Source organism: Mauremys mutica, chromosome 2 (assembly GCF_020497125.1).
Source record: "Mauremys mutica isolate MM-2020 ecotype Southern chromosome 2, ASM2049712v1, whole genome shotgun sequence".
Taxonomy (NCBI): domain Eukaryota; kingdom Metazoa; phylum Chordata; order Testudines; family Geoemydidae; genus Mauremys; species Mauremys mutica.
The window spans coordinates 292,991,385-293,008,612 of NC_059073.1; the positions used below are offsets into that span (position 1 = coordinate 292,991,385).

At 41.4% G+C, this 17,228-nt stretch overlaps 1 protein-coding gene across 1 annotated transcript in view; it reads right to left on the reverse strand.

The window, feature by feature from the left end:
• Positions 1–17,162, reverse strand: part of SMARCC1 (SWI/SNF related, matrix associated, actin dependent regulator of chromatin subfamily c member 1) — a 147,336-nt gene extending 130,174 nt beyond the window's left edge. Inside the window, exons 1-3 of the mRNA XM_045004886.1 lie at positions 16,928–17,162; positions 5,551–5,670; positions 2,232–2,317 (exon numbers count right to left, since the gene is read on the reverse strand). Coding sequence (XP_044860821.1) covers positions 2,232–2,317; positions 5,551–5,670; positions 16,928–17,107 — 386 coding nt within the window. The 5' untranslated portion in view covers positions 17,108–17,162. The remainder of the gene's footprint in view (positions 1–2,231; positions 2,318–5,550; positions 5,671–16,927) is intronic.
• Between the last annotated feature and the right edge of the window lie 66 nt (positions 17,163–17,228).

A 17,228-nucleotide genomic window follows, 5' to 3' on the forward strand; every position in this document is an offset into this window, starting at 1 on the left:
TTTGTTCACAGAGGACTGAGTTTGTTGTAATGCCCAACATAACAGAAAGAAGTTAAGGGCAATCACTTATTTTTGTATGCTTGTCTTTCAACCGTAAAGTTCTCTATATTTAAATGTCAATATTACATGTCAACATAAATGTCATCTTAAAGTCTTAAAGTGACTGACAGAACAAGAAATCTTAAAAAGTTGCATATGGAACACTTCTGGACTGGTAGAAGGCGAGCTTGATGATCTATAATGTATTATTCTAACTGCCTTGATTAAAAAATCTTGCCCCAATATACACATACTGACATCATTTCACAATCTTTTGGTCAAAATGTGATCTTCTGATAGCTGCTCTGATTGAGATTAATGAGACAAAGTTAAGCATTAGGAAAGTGGACACAAAGAAAATTAAAATACCAATCATGTTCACAAGCATTTTCAGACTCAGACTCTACTATTTCAACCATTTTCAAAACACATGTTAAGGCTTAAACATCTCTATAAATCAGGTCACTTATTTAGGTGCTTAGCTTTAACCAACCATGTTTGAAAATTTTGGTTCAAGTCAACACTAAGGATTCATTTCACTTTGTTCATACATTCACATTTTTACCATAATTTTATTTAACCTTCCCTAAAAGCACTCGTTATTTCTTAACATATAAAGAGCAGCATATACTGTACTGGGCAATTAAAAAAAAAAAGTCACTTAAAAGATCACTAGGAGGTCCTCCTATCTTCTTGTTTAACTAATTATTTCTAGAAACTAAGTCTAGAGCAACAAGCTTTAGAGAACATCTGTTTGAATTACAATGATAAGGTACGTCCAGCTGCACTGGATAAGTGCATTTTTCAGACATACCTATTATGACCAGGAAAGGTACTTCTCCTATAAGACAGATCATTCACAAACAGGTTAACCAAGAGCGACAATGCATACCATTGAAAAAACAAAGAATCATGCATCAGGCACATCATATTATTTGGTGAAGTCAGTGAAGGGAACATTCCAGGTTCTACATCTGATCCTCAATGTTAAATTCTCAAGTATCATTTCCTTCCCCACTCCACATGCATACACACACAAGACACTACCAGCTAGTTTTGAGAGATCAGCAAGAGAGGGAGGAGAGAGGATGTGGCCAAATGTCAGAGTTTTGTTCTCAGATTTCTGTAACTGGGAAATAAGTTTGTCTGAAAAGAAAATAATATTTACTGTGTAGGAGCTAGCTGAGGTGCTTTTCCATTGAGACTCAGAGGAAACACAAAGCCCCCGAAAGACATACTATTCAGAATATCTCAAGCAGCAGTTGTCTGTGGCTGGGTATTAGCATTGTAGGAAAGGGAGAAGGGACTGCCAATAGTTAAATTATGGCAGCTTCTTATTCTTTCATGTCCTGCAAATGCCATTAGGGGGCACAGCACCATCTACCTTACAAAAATAATACTAAAACAGGGCTTATTTTTGCCTTTTGATTTGATCTTCAGGGGGTAATCTGAACCCAGGTACACTCACGGGCCTTCATAGCATTTGAAAAATAACTACATAAATGAAGGGGAAATTTCAGCCTTATTTTTAACTGAGTTATTGCTCTTTTATATTGACTATTTTTAGTTCCCAATTGGAGATTTTGCAATTTTCTCAATGATAATAATTTACTTATTTTGTAACGTCCCCTCTTGGGAAAAGACATCTGAATTATAATGTACACATGATAAACACCACTGGACTCCAAATGGACAGTTTTGAACACATCAATATTTATATAGGCAGTGGTTTTATGAAACTTGCATTCTTTATTTATGAACACAGATGAACAGTTACAAAGCATTTTCTATTTATTAGTATCTATGTGGTGCTTTGTATTTGTAGACATTAATTAATCCTAACAATATCCTAGGACACAAGAAAGAATAATCCACATTTTACAAATGTGGAAACTGAGGCACAGAGAGATTCAGCTATTTGGCCAATATTACACACCAAATAAATGGCAAAAATGGGATTATAAACTCAGGAGATCCTAACTCCCACCCTGAAGCTACAGCCATCAGTTCACAATACTTCTCGCCTTTAAATAACTTTAAATAGAGCATCAGCTAGAAAAATTTATTCCTCTTCTCAACTCCCTTTCCCACTCAACTCTTCAAGGAAGTGTATTAAATTGCAAGTAGTTTGAATAGGCATTTCATTTGTTTAGTTTCATGCAGAAGGTGTATAAATTCAAGTAAAAACTTACCAGCCCTGTTCATTCTTATACTTGTAAGCAGCACCAAGAATATGACATAATGTACCTCCAGCTTTAAAATCCATGAAGCACTTGGCCTAGAATCAGGAGACAGAAGTGCGAACCAAAAGTGACATTGTCAATGCTATGATAGCAAAGATACGCTTTGCATCATTAAATGTACACAACTCTGTACAGAACACAAATCCAACGAACTCACAAATGTACCATTCCATTTTCATCTGGGGCTTACTTTATAAAGCTTTACTCTTCACTCACTTAAAAACATTCCCAGTAGTAAAAAAAACAAAAACAAATACACATTCAAAATTAAACAGTTTAATTGTAAACACACAGAGAGATCAGATGCATCCTAAATTTCATCTTAATACATTCCATTCCTTTATATTTCTATTTCCCACAGATCGGGGGCTCAAAGGCCAACTTTGATATGTATTTTCATATTTATGTGGAAGTCGATGTTCTAATGAATCACAGAAATGTAGGGCTAGAAGAGATCTTGGCGAGTCATCAACTCCAGCCCGCTGTGCTGTGGCAGGATCAAGTAAACCTAGACCATCCCTGACACGTGTTTGCCAAAGTTAAACAAAAACAAAAAACCCAACCCTCCGATGGGAATTCCACAGCCTCGCTTGGAAGCCTGTTCCAGAACTTAACTACCCTTATAGTTAGAAAGTTTTTCCTAATATCTAATCTAAATCTAATCTAAATTTGATTTTCCTCATGAAGCCATAGTGACCCTTTTCCATTCTTCATCTCAGGATAGTTTGTAGTTGTGTGTATAATACTGTCTGCTTGAGAAACTACCAGATCTCCTGAACTCCTTTTTTCTCTAGATTTTCTTCCCACCGGACCTTACCTACCAGTTCTTTGAGTTTGTTAAAACCTGTTTTTTTTAAAGTCCATTGTCCTTATTCTGTTGCGCTCATTTCTTCCTTTCCTTAGGATCATGAACTCTATAATTTCATGACCACTTTCTCCCAAATTGCCTTCCATCTTCAGATTCGCTACCAATTCCTTCATGTCTGTCAGAATCAAGTCTAAAATAGCTGTCTTCCTGATTACTTCCTCCACTTTTTGAAACATAACATTGTCCTCAATACATTCCAAGAACTTACTGGAAATGTTATGTTTTGCTGTATCACTTTTTCAACAGCTGCCTGGGTAGTTAAACTCTTTCATTACTACCTGGTCTTGGGGTTTGGATACCTCTGTTATTTGTTCTAGAAATGCCTCATCCACCGCCTCTTCTTGATTTGATGGTGCATAGTAGACCTCTACCATGACACCACCCCTATTTTTTAGCCCTTTTATCTTTACCCAGAGAATCTCAACTGATCTGCCTCCCACTTCCTTCTGGATCTCAGAACAAGTGCATATATTCTTGATGTATAATGCAGCACTCTTCCCCAAGCCCCCCGGCACAGGATTCTTACATATTGTAAGAACATAATGTATCAGAGAAGAGCAACAAGAATGATTAAAGGTCTAGAGAACATGACCTATAAAGGAAGGCTGAAAGAATTGGGTTTGTTTAGTTTGGAAAAGAGAAGACTGAGAGGGGACATGATAGAAGTTTTCAGGTATCTAAAAGGGTGTCATAAGGAGGTGGGAGAAAACTTGTTCATCTTAGCCTCTAAGGATAGAAAAGAAGCAATGGGCTTAAACTGCAGCAAGGGAGGTTTAGGTTGGACATTAGGAAAAAGTTCCTGTCAGGGTAGTTAAACAGTGGAATAAACTGCCTAGGGAGGTTGTGGAATCTCCATCTCTGGAGATATTTAAGAGTAGGTTAGATAAATGTCTATCAGGGATGGTCTAGACACTATTTGGTCCCGCCGTGAGGGCAGGGGACTGGACTCGATGACCTCTCGAGGTCCCTTCCAGTCCTAGAGTCTATGAATCTATAAACAAGTTTAAGAGATATCACATGATTCTACATTTCAAGTCACTGGAAACTCCATAAAGAGGAATGGTGAGGTAAATAAAAGGCTTAAATGTACAGTTCAGTCACATATTGTTTAAATCAGAAAGGTGTTCGAGTCTTAGAGACTTGCACTAAAGCAAAGAAATGCTTTTTCTTTTAAAAAAAACCACTTCATTTGAATCCTGGTTTGGTTTTTTTTAAAAACAAAACCAAAACCTATAGAACTCTAGAACAGTTTGTGACACCATCCAGCTTAAACACTACAACCTACTTTATTCATAATCTTTGAGTTACACAGCAGCTCTACTCCGTGGAGGGTGTGTGTACACGTGTGTGCGTGAGAAATCTAGACAAGAGTGCCTGCTTGCAAAATGGGTTCTTTTCCAAGGTATGAATTGTAAATCTGCTACAGTTTTAGATGAAACACACTACCTAAGTCCAAAGTAGAATTAGCTTTGACCATTACATTTACCCTTTATATTCCCCCAGATTATTATGATTTTGCAATTTAGTTTTCCTAATTTTTAAAAAGTATTTTTCCCTCTCTCATTTCGATGTGCAAGGCCAGCACAGAGAAGAAACTAATTATATAAAAGCAACAGTGAAATTCTCCATGCAAGAAGTGCTATCAAGTGCACTTTGTAAACCAACTAGAAAAAATAAAGGTTTTCCTTATAATCTTTCAGTGACAGTAATGGGGGGCATGGATCAGTGTTCATGTCGCACTCCCCATCAGTATCTGGCCCAAGCTGGGGAAACTCATGATCCAACCAGTGGACCAAATTTGGTGATGAATCCTGGAAACATGCCACCTGAGGCACCTTGCGCACATGCTAAGAAAAACTGACAGTAATATTAAAGTGCTATTTGCAATGCGATCAGGAAAAACAATTTCTGGGCAGATGAGTGATTTTCAGATTGATTGTATCAATTTAATAGCGTCTAATTAAAACATAGCCATAATTATGAGGAATAAGCTATGGAATCTGGTGAAAATTTTTTGACCAAAGTTGAAACTTATAAAGTTATCAGTATTGCTGGGTTTCTCTGATAAAGATCAAATGCAAGTTACAGTAAATATTCCCAGATTTGACCCTACAAAAATTACTATGCCATTGGAAAATTAAAACCATTCCTCACTTTCAAATGAGCTGCTGAATATTGAAATGGCAGGATGTTTATAGCTTGAAGCTTGTTTCACAAGACAGGAGGACCAAGCTATTCATCCATCTGCATTAAGCACTGGCAGCGACTGTAGAACAGCCACAGATCTACCTTCTCAGCTGGAAGTGTGCCATTGTGTCATTTGGCAACAAAAATATTGGATGAACAAGAATGAAGTATTACTGCTATAATGGCAGTCGCTCATGGCATTCAAATACTCACAGGAAGTTTGGTGAAGGCAGGATTGGTGACATGTTTCCCAAAGGCATCTTCCTGGAACTGCAGCAGCTGCACCACCAGCCCAGCCAATGTTTTATTGGTTGGAGCATCTGCCTGAACATACTGAAAGACACAAACACATACTTACTGGAGATGGGGGAGAATGAATTGCCAAAGGAACTACACTATCTAAGACCAATTCCAGCAAGCTTCAGGGCACTTTTTTTTTTGCGCTAGCTTTTAGACTCATATAATCTTTAAAATACATAAACAAAACTCAGTTTTAGTTCTCAGGGACTATGCTTTCAATCCCAAATAAACCATACTGCCATAATCCACGAGAGGGGATAAGGTATGTATTTCTGTAATACAGCTCAATACAGCCGCAAAGAGTGGACATTTGTCTATTTTGGGGTTTTCATTATTCATTAGTTTTTACAGTCATGGATTTTATGTTCTTTAACAGTCATCTAACTTCATGAAGAGCAGCTATGTTAGAATAGTCATTACAGTCAACCACATTTACGAAATCTTTTTTTCCTGTTTATTTAATATATTGCTTTAAACTGATGCACAATAGTCTGTACTTTAAGATTTAGTCTAAGAGTTGGCAAGTATCTGTGGATCGTTATTAATTCACTGGATTCGATATTCTTCAGAAAAGGATTAAATACTTCATTAGAGATAGAAATCAAATCGAGTTCTAAGGCTAATTCCGGCTCTCAGATATATACAACTCACTAGGAAAACAGTCTACTCCTCTCGCAAAAGAGTTACCCTGTGAATACCACATTAATTCTTCCAGTTGCATCTCTTCACTAACCTTTAGTGTGTTCATGCACAATCAGGAAAAATATACCCAGAAGACCAAATTTCTGCAATTTTGCAACAATCTACAATCAGGTAATTTTTCTCCAGGATATATTTATTTCCCCAGGCACAGTACTTCAGTGCATGACCAGTTCATACATAATCTGAAAGGCTATTGTTAGTTGGTCAGTAAACAGACTAATCATTGAGCCATTTACCTGGTGAACAACTGATATAATACCCAACCAGAATGCCTTATTTCTTCCACTGTTTCTGTCTAGCCAGACTCCTATATATACTTCTGGGGGAATTCTGTGCCAAAAAATTAAAAATTCTGCACACAATATTTTAAAATTATGCGTATTTTATTTGTCAAAAGTAACACAATATAATCACACCAATTTCAATTATTTTTGGTCATTTATTTCAAAAGACCTGTCATCAAGTATGTCTTTAACAATACAGACAGCAAAAAAGATTCAGGAATTTTTTTTTGACAAATAGATTCCTTACTGGGCATATTAATCCAGAACTCTTAAACTACAATACAGAACCATATTCCCCAAACCCCACAGAAGCAGTGCAAAGGCTTGGGGGACTCATGGGTAATGGAGGAGCTGTGGGACAGGGAAGTAAATTGCTGGGAAGGAGCCTGGGTGTGAATTTGGGAGGGTTGTTAGGTATGGGTGGGAAAAGTATGGAACAGGGTTATTTTTGGGGGGGAGGGGAGGGATTGCTAGGGAGCTTCCCCCGTGTAGACTCTGGCCGACCCGTAGCCTCTCCCATTCTGTCAGGCATATCTGCCTGTCCCCATGTGTCTTTGCACCCCGTTCATGTGTCCCTCCACCCCCACTCAGACACCTATCCCCATGTGGCCCTGCACCCCCTTATGCCCCTATGTGCCTCCCCATGTCCCTGTATCCCCACCCAGCCATCCCTTGTTCCTATGTAGCTCTGTACTCCCTCCCTCATCACCATGTGGCCCTGAACCTCCCTCCCGCCGTGGCCCTGTGCCTCCACTCCCATTCAGCCCCTGCCCCAGTTTGTCCTCCCTCACTAGCCCTTATGAGCCTGTCTGACCCCCACCCCCAGCACCCCACACTGTCTCCCCATAGCCTGTCTCCTAACCTGGCCCACTATTAAGAAGGCAGGCTCTCTCTCTTCCCTAACTGGTGGGCAGCTGCTGCTTTCTTCTATTGCTACAGCGCCATCTGGTGGGCAAAACGTGGAAGTGCAAGAACATTATGGCAGAAGCTTTTTTTCTGCACAAAAAATTAAAAATATGCAGGGCTCATTAAGTATGCACATGTGCAATAGTGCAGAATTCCCCCAGGAGCGTATATATAGAGTACCGTGAGAAGTTCATGAAGCCATAATAGTTACACAGCAGTCAGAACTCCTACAAGTATTTCTATTCTTTGTTAAACCATTCTGTTACCTACATATCAGGTGCTGGTGGTCTCAATTTAGCCTGGTAAATAACCAAATAAAACCATTTAAGCCATTTACTAAAGTAGCATACAAGAAGTGAAGATTACTGTAAAGGCTATGGGTTTCTAACCATGAGATTTCAATAACTAAATGCTTAAATTTGTAAGTGTACTAACTGTAGAAGCCAGGCTGACATATCTGGAGAATGAAGTTTTAACGATTCAAAGATTATGAACAACACATGGCAGCACAAGATTCCCCGAGCTGCCTCACCAGTGTGTGCGTCTCAGCCATGATACAGAAAGTGTAGATGGTTTCCAAACCTGTTAATTATTCAATTATCTGCCAAAAGGGGAGACAGTTGTGGTAATTTTGTAATGTGGATAGCTTCCCACTATAAACTAGAAAGATCACCAAACCATTTCATACAGGCCACCACAGAGCTCTCTCTACTAATTGGGGCTGGATTCTATCAGGTGACTTAAAAGGGGCTCTCTCTGTTTTACCTACTAAGAGCCATTATGCCTCCTGATAACTACTCTGTTTTCTTGAAGTTTTAAGACTTATTTAACCAAGAAGGAAAGCATTTCATAACATTCATAGTGTTGTAAGTGTATATGCCTGTAAAAGAGAAAAGATGACAAATTGATGTTCCTACAGTTTAGAGCTTAAAAAACAAACAAAAACCACCTCGATTAGTGTGGCTGAATCTCTTCACTTTACAACTGTTTAGATGAACAAACAGGATTGTGCTGAATCACCAACAATAGCCCTGCAATTCCCAGAAAACTGAGCCAACTGTGCACAACAAAAGTCATCACTCTACCTTGTCTGATGTCACATAACATTTTGAACTTTCAGTTTAAGTATTCAAGACGTATCAACTAAATTGCATAGGAAAAAGTGTAGTTAAAATGTGCATTACTAAGCTGCAAAGTAAACATGTACAGTAGTTAACAGTGTATGAAACTGACAGCATGGGAAGTCAAGTGTCAGATGTTATAATCTTGTTTCCATTCTATTTTAATGGAAGTTTATGAAGACAAAATCTTTATTCAACAAGAACAGCATGTGCACACATGCCCAAGAAACAAAGCTGGCAGGTCTAATTTTAGGCCTATCAGCCTCAGCAGCACCTAAATGGAGTAGCTTGCCTGTGCTTATCATTACATCTGTTAGAACATATCCTCTCACCCTCAAAAGCAGTATATGATCTGCACATGTCAAGAAGAAAAATACTACCATTTCCAAAAAGGCTATTTTGTGCACGATCTTCATCCTCTCTAAATGAACTTCCTTTATATAAGTGTTCAATAACAGTACAACCTTAGTGACCATGAAAACCCATTTCACAAGGCGGATCCATTCTGCCATCTCGGATTCTTGCTTCGTTGCTGTTTGACCGCATGTGAAATCAGTTTTATTACTGTTAATTTTCCCTGAAATATGTAATTTTAAATGGTTTGAATACTTTTTAAAAATTTTATATAAGGCATTAAGTTCAAAGCACCATAAGAAGTGAGCCAACCCTTAAAATTTCTAAAAAGTAGGTAAGTATGAAGTGTTCCTTGTACAGATAGACATTCTCTTCTGTGCTTCAGTTTTTCTGTGTCTAAGGCCACATTAAGAGTCAGTAACCAAACTAGGATTAGAACTCTAAACATCTTGACTCCCCAATCCATACTCATTCCTTCAGATCATATTGCTTACCAGCACTCAAAACAAGGTACTTTTTTTGTTTCTGAAACTTTCTTCAGGCTACTGTAATAAAATTAAAAACGTAAAAGAGCACAAAATGTAACCTCACTCCAGAATACCAATATTTAGAAAAAATAAAATATATATTTTAGCTGCTACTTTATAGTTAGAATTCCAGTGTGTCCGCCCCCCAGGAAAATGTACCTTGGGGTTTGGATATATTTGGAAGAGTACACTTTTTTCACTCTTATTTCTTAACGGAGACTTGTGAATCCCACTCCCACCTCTCGCAGAGTTAAGTCAAACTTGAGGGCTATCAAGTTGTTGGAAAAGGAAATAATCAGCAATAGAATATAGCAGCCCTGATGCGGTCTCAGATTTGCTGTGTTACCTTGAACATGGACATGTCATTTAACGCCTCAATTTCCCCTTCTACAATAAGAGGATAGAAAACTTCACTACGTCAAGGAAAAGCTTAGAGGCTCCTTTCTCATTCACTATTTGGAAGTTTGAAAGTTGTACAAGAGGGCCTTGCTATGGGCTTTTGCCAGCAATATTAATCCAACCAGATTCTTATTTGCCAGTTGATTCATAGCTGATTTTTTGGGGGAAGGAGACAGCAGTGAAGCTTACAAGAATCATTCATTTTCATATTACTTTGCCCATAACGAGCAGAGGCAGCGTATGAGCCGGCAGAGAAGGAAACACAATAAAAAGTTTTAGAGTTAAGATGCCCCAGGGCAAGGGCTATGCCTTCTTTTGTGTTTGTAGACTCACCTGGCAGACTGTTGGCACTACAGAAAACAAAATAAGCCACATGCAGAAACACTAAAATGTCAGACTGTGATACAAAAGCAAGGAAACCCAACTTTAAGACCATCGCTATCCTTAAATAACTCAACTATGTTGTAGCACTTTCACACAAAAGACCACCACTTTCCTGACAATTAACCATATCTAGACAATGATTTGAACTAAAAGCAGAACAGTAACAATACTAGATTTACATCTTTAGCTCCTTTAAAAAAAAAAAAGCTATTTTCAGATTAGTTCAAAGGAAACTAGCAGAGACACACGTGCTAATTTAATGTTCCAATGGTACTGATAAGAAACTATGGAACAAATATGGAGATGACAAGTTTTCCAAATCCAGATACTGGTAGCTAATATGAAACAAGTTGGTGGTCTCAGTCTACAGGTACATGTCACAAACCACTAAAATTAACACTAACAGAGCTGCCAAGGCCTGAAGCAACATGGGACATCCCTCCAGGTCAGGGTTGAGGCATGTTAACAGAACTGTGTGGGGGAAGCTGGCATTGCTGTCTGTGCTATAACTGTTTTGTGGCTAAATAGCAGACTTTGAGCACCACTGCCATCAAGCCAACTCTTTCAACCAGCCCAGAGGCCCCTTATTAAAATTTAAAGGAAAACCAGAAACCTTGTTTTATTAAACAAAATTAGTCTATTGCATTAGTAAAAATTAGACCAATTTGAGAAACAAAATTTTGTGGCTCAGATTACTTCAGTATTCAGTCAGAATCCCAAATCATACCCACTAAACACACTCAAAAGACAGCCAATCCTCATGTTACTTGCATTCTCAGGCAGCACACCAGCTGTTTATCCATTTGTTTTTATTGCAGATCTCAACCATACCATCTGTCAGTGCTTTTTGTAGCCACCAACCTGATTTTCAGAAGCACTGAGCACCCACAGGCTGCAGCTACTTGGAGGTGCTTAACATAACTGAAAATCATGCCCATGGACTACATCTTTGGTCTGAAATCAACACCAAATTTGATTAAGACAAGTACAAAGTACTTGACTCGGGGAGGAAAAAAATCAAATGCACAACTACAAAATGGAGAATAATTGGCTGGGCAGTAGTACTGCTGACAAGGATCTGGGGGTTATAGTGAATCACAAATTGAATATGAGCCAACAATGTGATGCAGCTATGAAACAAAGCTAATATTGTGGGGTGTATTAGCAGGAGTCCTGTATGTAAAACACAGAAGGTAACTGTCTTGCTTTTACTGCCACTGGTGAGACCACAGCTGGAACACTGGGTCAAGTTCTAGTTGCTACACTTTACAAAAATTGTGGACAAATTGGAGAGTCCACAGGAAAGCTACAAAGATTAGGTCAGGTTTTCTAAACCTTTTATATAAGGACAGGTTAGGAAACTGGGCATGTTTAGCCTTGAGAAAAGACAACTGAGGGAGGGACTGGATAGTCTTCAAATTGTTAAGAGCTATTATAAAGGAGGACAGTGATCAATTTGTTCTCCATATCCACTGAAGGAAGGACAATAAGTAACAGGCTTTATCAGCAGCATGGGAGATTTAGGGTATGTCTTCATTACCCACGTTAAAGCACTACCGCGGCTGTGTAGTCGCGGCTCCAGTGCTGGGAGAGAGCTCTCCCATTGGTGTTTAAAAAAAACAAAAAACAAAAACAACCACACCTCCGGGAGGGGAGTGGCTCCTAGCACTGTAGCACTGTCTGCACTGCCACTTTACAGCGCTGAAACTTGCATCGCTCAGGGGTGTGTTTTTTCACACCCGACCAAGAAAGTTTCAGCACTGTAAAGTGGCAGTGTAGATAAGGCCCTAGGTTAGATATTAGGAAAACCTGTCCAACTATAAGGGTCCTTAAGCTCCGGAATAGGCTTCCAAGAGAAGTTGTGGAATACCTCATCATTGGGGGTTTTTAAGAACAGGTTAGACAAACACCTGTCAAGGATAGTCTAGGTATATTTGGCTCTGCCTCAGCACAGGGGGATGGACTAGATGACTTCTTTAGGTCTCTTACAGCCCTACAGTTATTTGATTCTATAAATCTTTAATGCCAAAGCTATTTGTTGATCTCCTTAGCACAAAAAGTGTTGGATGTTAAATGAAGAAAATGGGTGTTCGAAATTAAAGACCATCCATGATTTTAAGAAAATGTTTCCAGTAGAACTAAATAAATGGCCCAGAATAAAGTAGATAGAGGTATTTAAATAGAAAGCAATTAGTTGGGTAATCATTAATATAACATGATGCTAGTTGCTGTACATGCACATCATGGCCTGATAACTGGTGTCTCTGAGCATTAGTGAACTATAAATAATAAACTATATTAAATAACGTACTCAACTTTTCATAGTTTGAATTACAGATTTCTGTGTAAAAATAGTATTTTATCCAGTATCTATCCCACATAATGTGCATTAGGTTGAAGAATATCTCAGGCCTGACCATAAAAGACAGCATAATTCCCAGTTATGTCAATAGATTTGCATACAGATCATGAATAAAATTGTTTTTGTAGTCACTGAACTTTTAGAGTTCCTTGTCATCAATTCAGTATCACTAAAAGTATCACTGTTTTAACTAGCAATTTTACTTGACTTATGGCTCAATTGTTCATATTAATTCATCTACCCAAACTTAGTCAATGGAAAAATAAGGTGACCACTATATCTGCTTCTTGTTTCTCTTCCTTCCCCATTCTTTATTTCTCTTCTCTTTCCTGTGTTTATGTGCATCTTCTATTCTTCCTTCTGGATTTCTTTCACTACAGCAACTCCCAATTCCCACCCTCCTTCCATGGACTTCATTGCCCATGCCTTTCCTCCATGTATCCCACTGAAATGATCAACAATGAAAGTTATTTTTGATGTTAGTGTCATCATTGGTCTTTAGAGCTCATATCCTAATAAGATTAATAAAGCGTGAGGGAATTCACCGTTAGAGTTAGTTTCAGGTTGTCTGCAGACTCAGGAAGATGACACTGCATTGATTTATATTTGATTCACAGTTAGAAAATTACCTGCGTAATCCAAAGCTAGAAACTTACTTTTTCTTTAAAAAGTCTGGATTCTACAGTATCCATGTGTGATGCAGGCCACAAATTTTTCAACCAGACACAAACTGTTCAATTTATTAAGGACACTATCCTGCACCAGTTGAAGTCAATGGAAGTTTTACCATTAATACAGTAAAACTAAAATAGTTCACTATAAAAATGGTAACCTGTGAAAACTGGTATTAGTCTTATTATTAGAAAGGATAAACATTTACATCTGATGCTCTAGTTTTACTAACATCTAAAGATATTTGACTATACAAATCCCCTTGTTTGCCAAAACGGAGAAGCAGTTTTTAATTTTTTCCCAGTTTTTAAACAGACTATTCACCTCTCTTTTATAGAGGGCTTAAAAAAGCCACTTGCCAAGAATGATTAGATATCTTTTCCAGCTAAGTCCTATCAACTTTGCAGAATCTAAGTTTTCATGTAAGAAAAATATTAAGTGTCTGGCCATTATGGTTAAAATTACCTTCACATTTAACCAATGAATTGCTGTATTAAGCCTACACTATGATGGATCCAATGCCTCTCCTGACGCTAAGAGTCTTAATAAGCTACAACACAGTGAAAAAGTTCTCCCCAGTTTTCACAACTACAATCCAGAATCCTATGTGCAGCAGCGAAATTAACAAGAACTGAGGCTTTGGCTACACTTGCACTTCAAAGCGCTGCCGCGGCAGCGCTTTGAAGCGCTAAGTGTAGTCAAAGCGCCAGCGCTGGGAGAGAGCTCTCCCAGCGCTGTCCATACTCCACCTCCCAGTGGGGAATAATACAGCGCTGGGAGCCGCGCTCCCAGGGCTGGGGCTTTGACCACACCGGTGCTTTGCAGCGCCGCAATTTGCAGCGCTGGAGAGGGTGTGTTTTCACACCCTGCTGCAGCGCTGAAAATTTGCAAGTGTAGCCAAGGCCTGAGTTAACACCATTTTGATATCCTTGCTTGTGGAAAGCTCTGAACAGCAAGAGGGCAGGCACTGATTCTATTCCCTACGAAGGAGGACTCAAACTAGGCTAGAAGAGTGGTAAAGCAGTGGAAAAAATCTCCTCTCACATTAGCTGAGGAATCTGGGATGGAAATCTTGGGAAACGGAGTGAAAGAACACTCCTTTCTTCCAGGACCTAGAAATATTGGAGGAACCTCATGCTTATAGAAACCAATTAGGCTTCAGGTTGATATGAATGATGGAATCCCATCACAGTCCAGGAACAGCAGGTTTTCTAACACCCCCCCCGCTGTTTAGGTGAAGGATGGGGAAATATCTGGCTTCTCATCTGGGCTTTGCTCCAGATAATGCTCCTCAACTTTCATCTGGGACTTTGGCTAGAAGACTTAGTCCTCTGGTACTAAGTATCCGGTAACACTTCAAAGATCCACATGAATTGTGGCAGGGAAAAAGGGAGAAGATGGGATAAACTAGAGAAATACAATATGGAGAGACTTAAAAAGAAAATAAGGCAAAGAACACGAGTGGAAATACACAGAGTGAAAGAGAAAAGACACTGAATAAGATAATGAAGGACAAGTGATAACTTTACATGCTATTATAGGAAAAGACATGGAGCGAGCAAGGAAAGGGAAAAGTATAACAAAAGCAAGAGATACATAATTTAGTTTTTTAAGCTTTAATAAATAAGAATGTGATTAGCATGTTTAAAATACAGTTTAGCAAGTATTTTTATTTAAATTGCAGGAGTCGTGGCTTTGAGAGAGTATTGGCCACACAAGTATATAATCAAAAAGCTGCCCTGGAGTTACAAATCAGTTTAAAAACAACATTGTTAAACCACAGCAAAACCCTGTGCAATCTTATTTTGATTTAAAAGTGGGTTATTTTGGTTTAGCTTAAATCTATAAGGAATCTACTTCACCCAAATCAATATGTGCCATTCAAACTGAAATAAAATTGTACAGAAGGGGTTATGCTCAGGTTTAAATACACTAACTTAACATCATTAGCTAAACCAGTGCAAGTTTGCATGCAGATAAAGTCACAGTCCTCAGAAAAATAGTCATTGGGTAAATTTTTCTTGTTTTTATATTTAGACAATGGAGCCCTCAACCTAATAAGGTTATAGAAATGACGGATAGTCCAGATAGTTAGGGGTACTAGCCTGGGACTCAGGAGACCTGGGTTTAATTCCCTACTCTACCGCAGACTTTCGACAAGGTCTTGAGGATTGTCTCTCAGAGAATGACTTACCCATCTGTAAAATGGGATAACAGCACTTTGTCTCCTTCTATCTCATAAGAGTGTCTGAAGATAAACAGATTGTGCTCAGATACTGCAATAACACAGGCTGTACAAGTACCTAAGCTAAAGACCATCAGCAATGCAGTTTTAAATAAAAGTTAACTTAAAACCCCTGTTTCTCTCCATTATATGATAATCATGCTCAGCATGACTGGTGCCCCGTGGTGCTGGTGCTATACATGTCACAGAGATTACAGTCCAGTACACATTATATATTCCAACAGCTGCACACAAAGAAACTACAGTTAAGACTAAGATCAAGAGAGCTCCCTATAAAGTTGTGTAACCGGTGAAAACTAGGCTCAACCTGATGTTTAAGACTTCTATTCAGTGTGGATTCAGTCTGGCTGAAGCGGAGAGAAAGGCACAGGGGTAGGACTGGCGAAGCCACCACAGCCTGGGGAGCGGAGCGGGATGCTCCGGGGCCAGCGAACGCTGCAGAGTCACGTTACCAGCCCGCTGGTCGGTAAACCGGGCCCGCTGAACCCCAGCCCGCCTAGGGCCGGGATCCCGCTCCCACCACCCCCAAAGGAGCGGCGGGCCCTTTGTTACCGCGCCCGGACTACCTGGGGCGCTTCGCCGGCTACGCCAGCCCCGACGCCCCGCAGCCCGGGCCGCCCCTTCCTGGAGCGATTCCCTGGACCCCCCCCCCCGGCTCACTCAGCTCCTCGGGCCGGGCCACCCCGTCCTATAGCGCTTCCCCAGAGCCCCCCGCCCCCTCAGCTCCTCGGGCCGGGCCGCCCCTTCTTGTAGCACTACCCTGGACCCCCCTCCCCCCCGCCCCCTCAGCTCCTCGGGCCGGGCCGGGCCGCCCCTTCCTGGAGCGATTCCCTGGACCCCCCACCCCCCCGCCTCAGCTCCTCGGGCCGGGCCACCCCGTCCTATAGCGCTTCCCCAGACCCCCGTCCCCTCAGCTCCTCGGGCCGGGCGGGGCCGGGCCGCCCCTTCTTGTAGCACTACCCTGGACCCCCCCCCCCCCGCCTCAGCTCCTCGGGCCGGGCCACCCCGTCCTATAGCGCTTCCCCAGACCACCCGCCCCCTCAGCTCCTCGGGCCGGGCCGCCCCTTCCTGTAGCGCTTCCCCGGATTCCCCCGGGCACCCTCGGGTCCCCGCGGGCCGGGCCGCCCCTTCCTGTAGCGATGCCCTGGACCCCCCCCCCGGCTCACTCAGCTCCGCGGGCCGGGCCCCCCCTTCCTGTAGCACTACCCTGGACCCCCGGCCCAGCAGCTCCCCGCTTCCCTAGACCCCCCTCTCCGCGGGCCGCCCCTTCCTGCAGCGCTTCCCCGGAGTCCCCCGCCCCCCCAGCTCCCCAGCCCCCGCGGGCCGGGCCGCACCTTCTTGTAGTGCTTCCCCAGCCAGACCCGCACCGCGTCCAGCTGGGACACCGTCTCCGGGCTCTCCCAGAACTTGCCCGTGGGGCCGCCGTCCTTCCGCCGCGATACGGACAGGGCCGCCAGCCCCGCCGCCGCCGCCCCGGGGCCGGGGCCGCCACCTGCAGTCACTGCCGCTGCCATTGTTACCCTCGCCGAGCGCCGCCACCGCGGCCCTGCGCCTCCCACTCGCCTCCCTCCGCGCATGCGCCGAGCCCCGTACGCTCCGCCCCTTGGAGCATGCTCGGGAATACCGCTCCCTGCC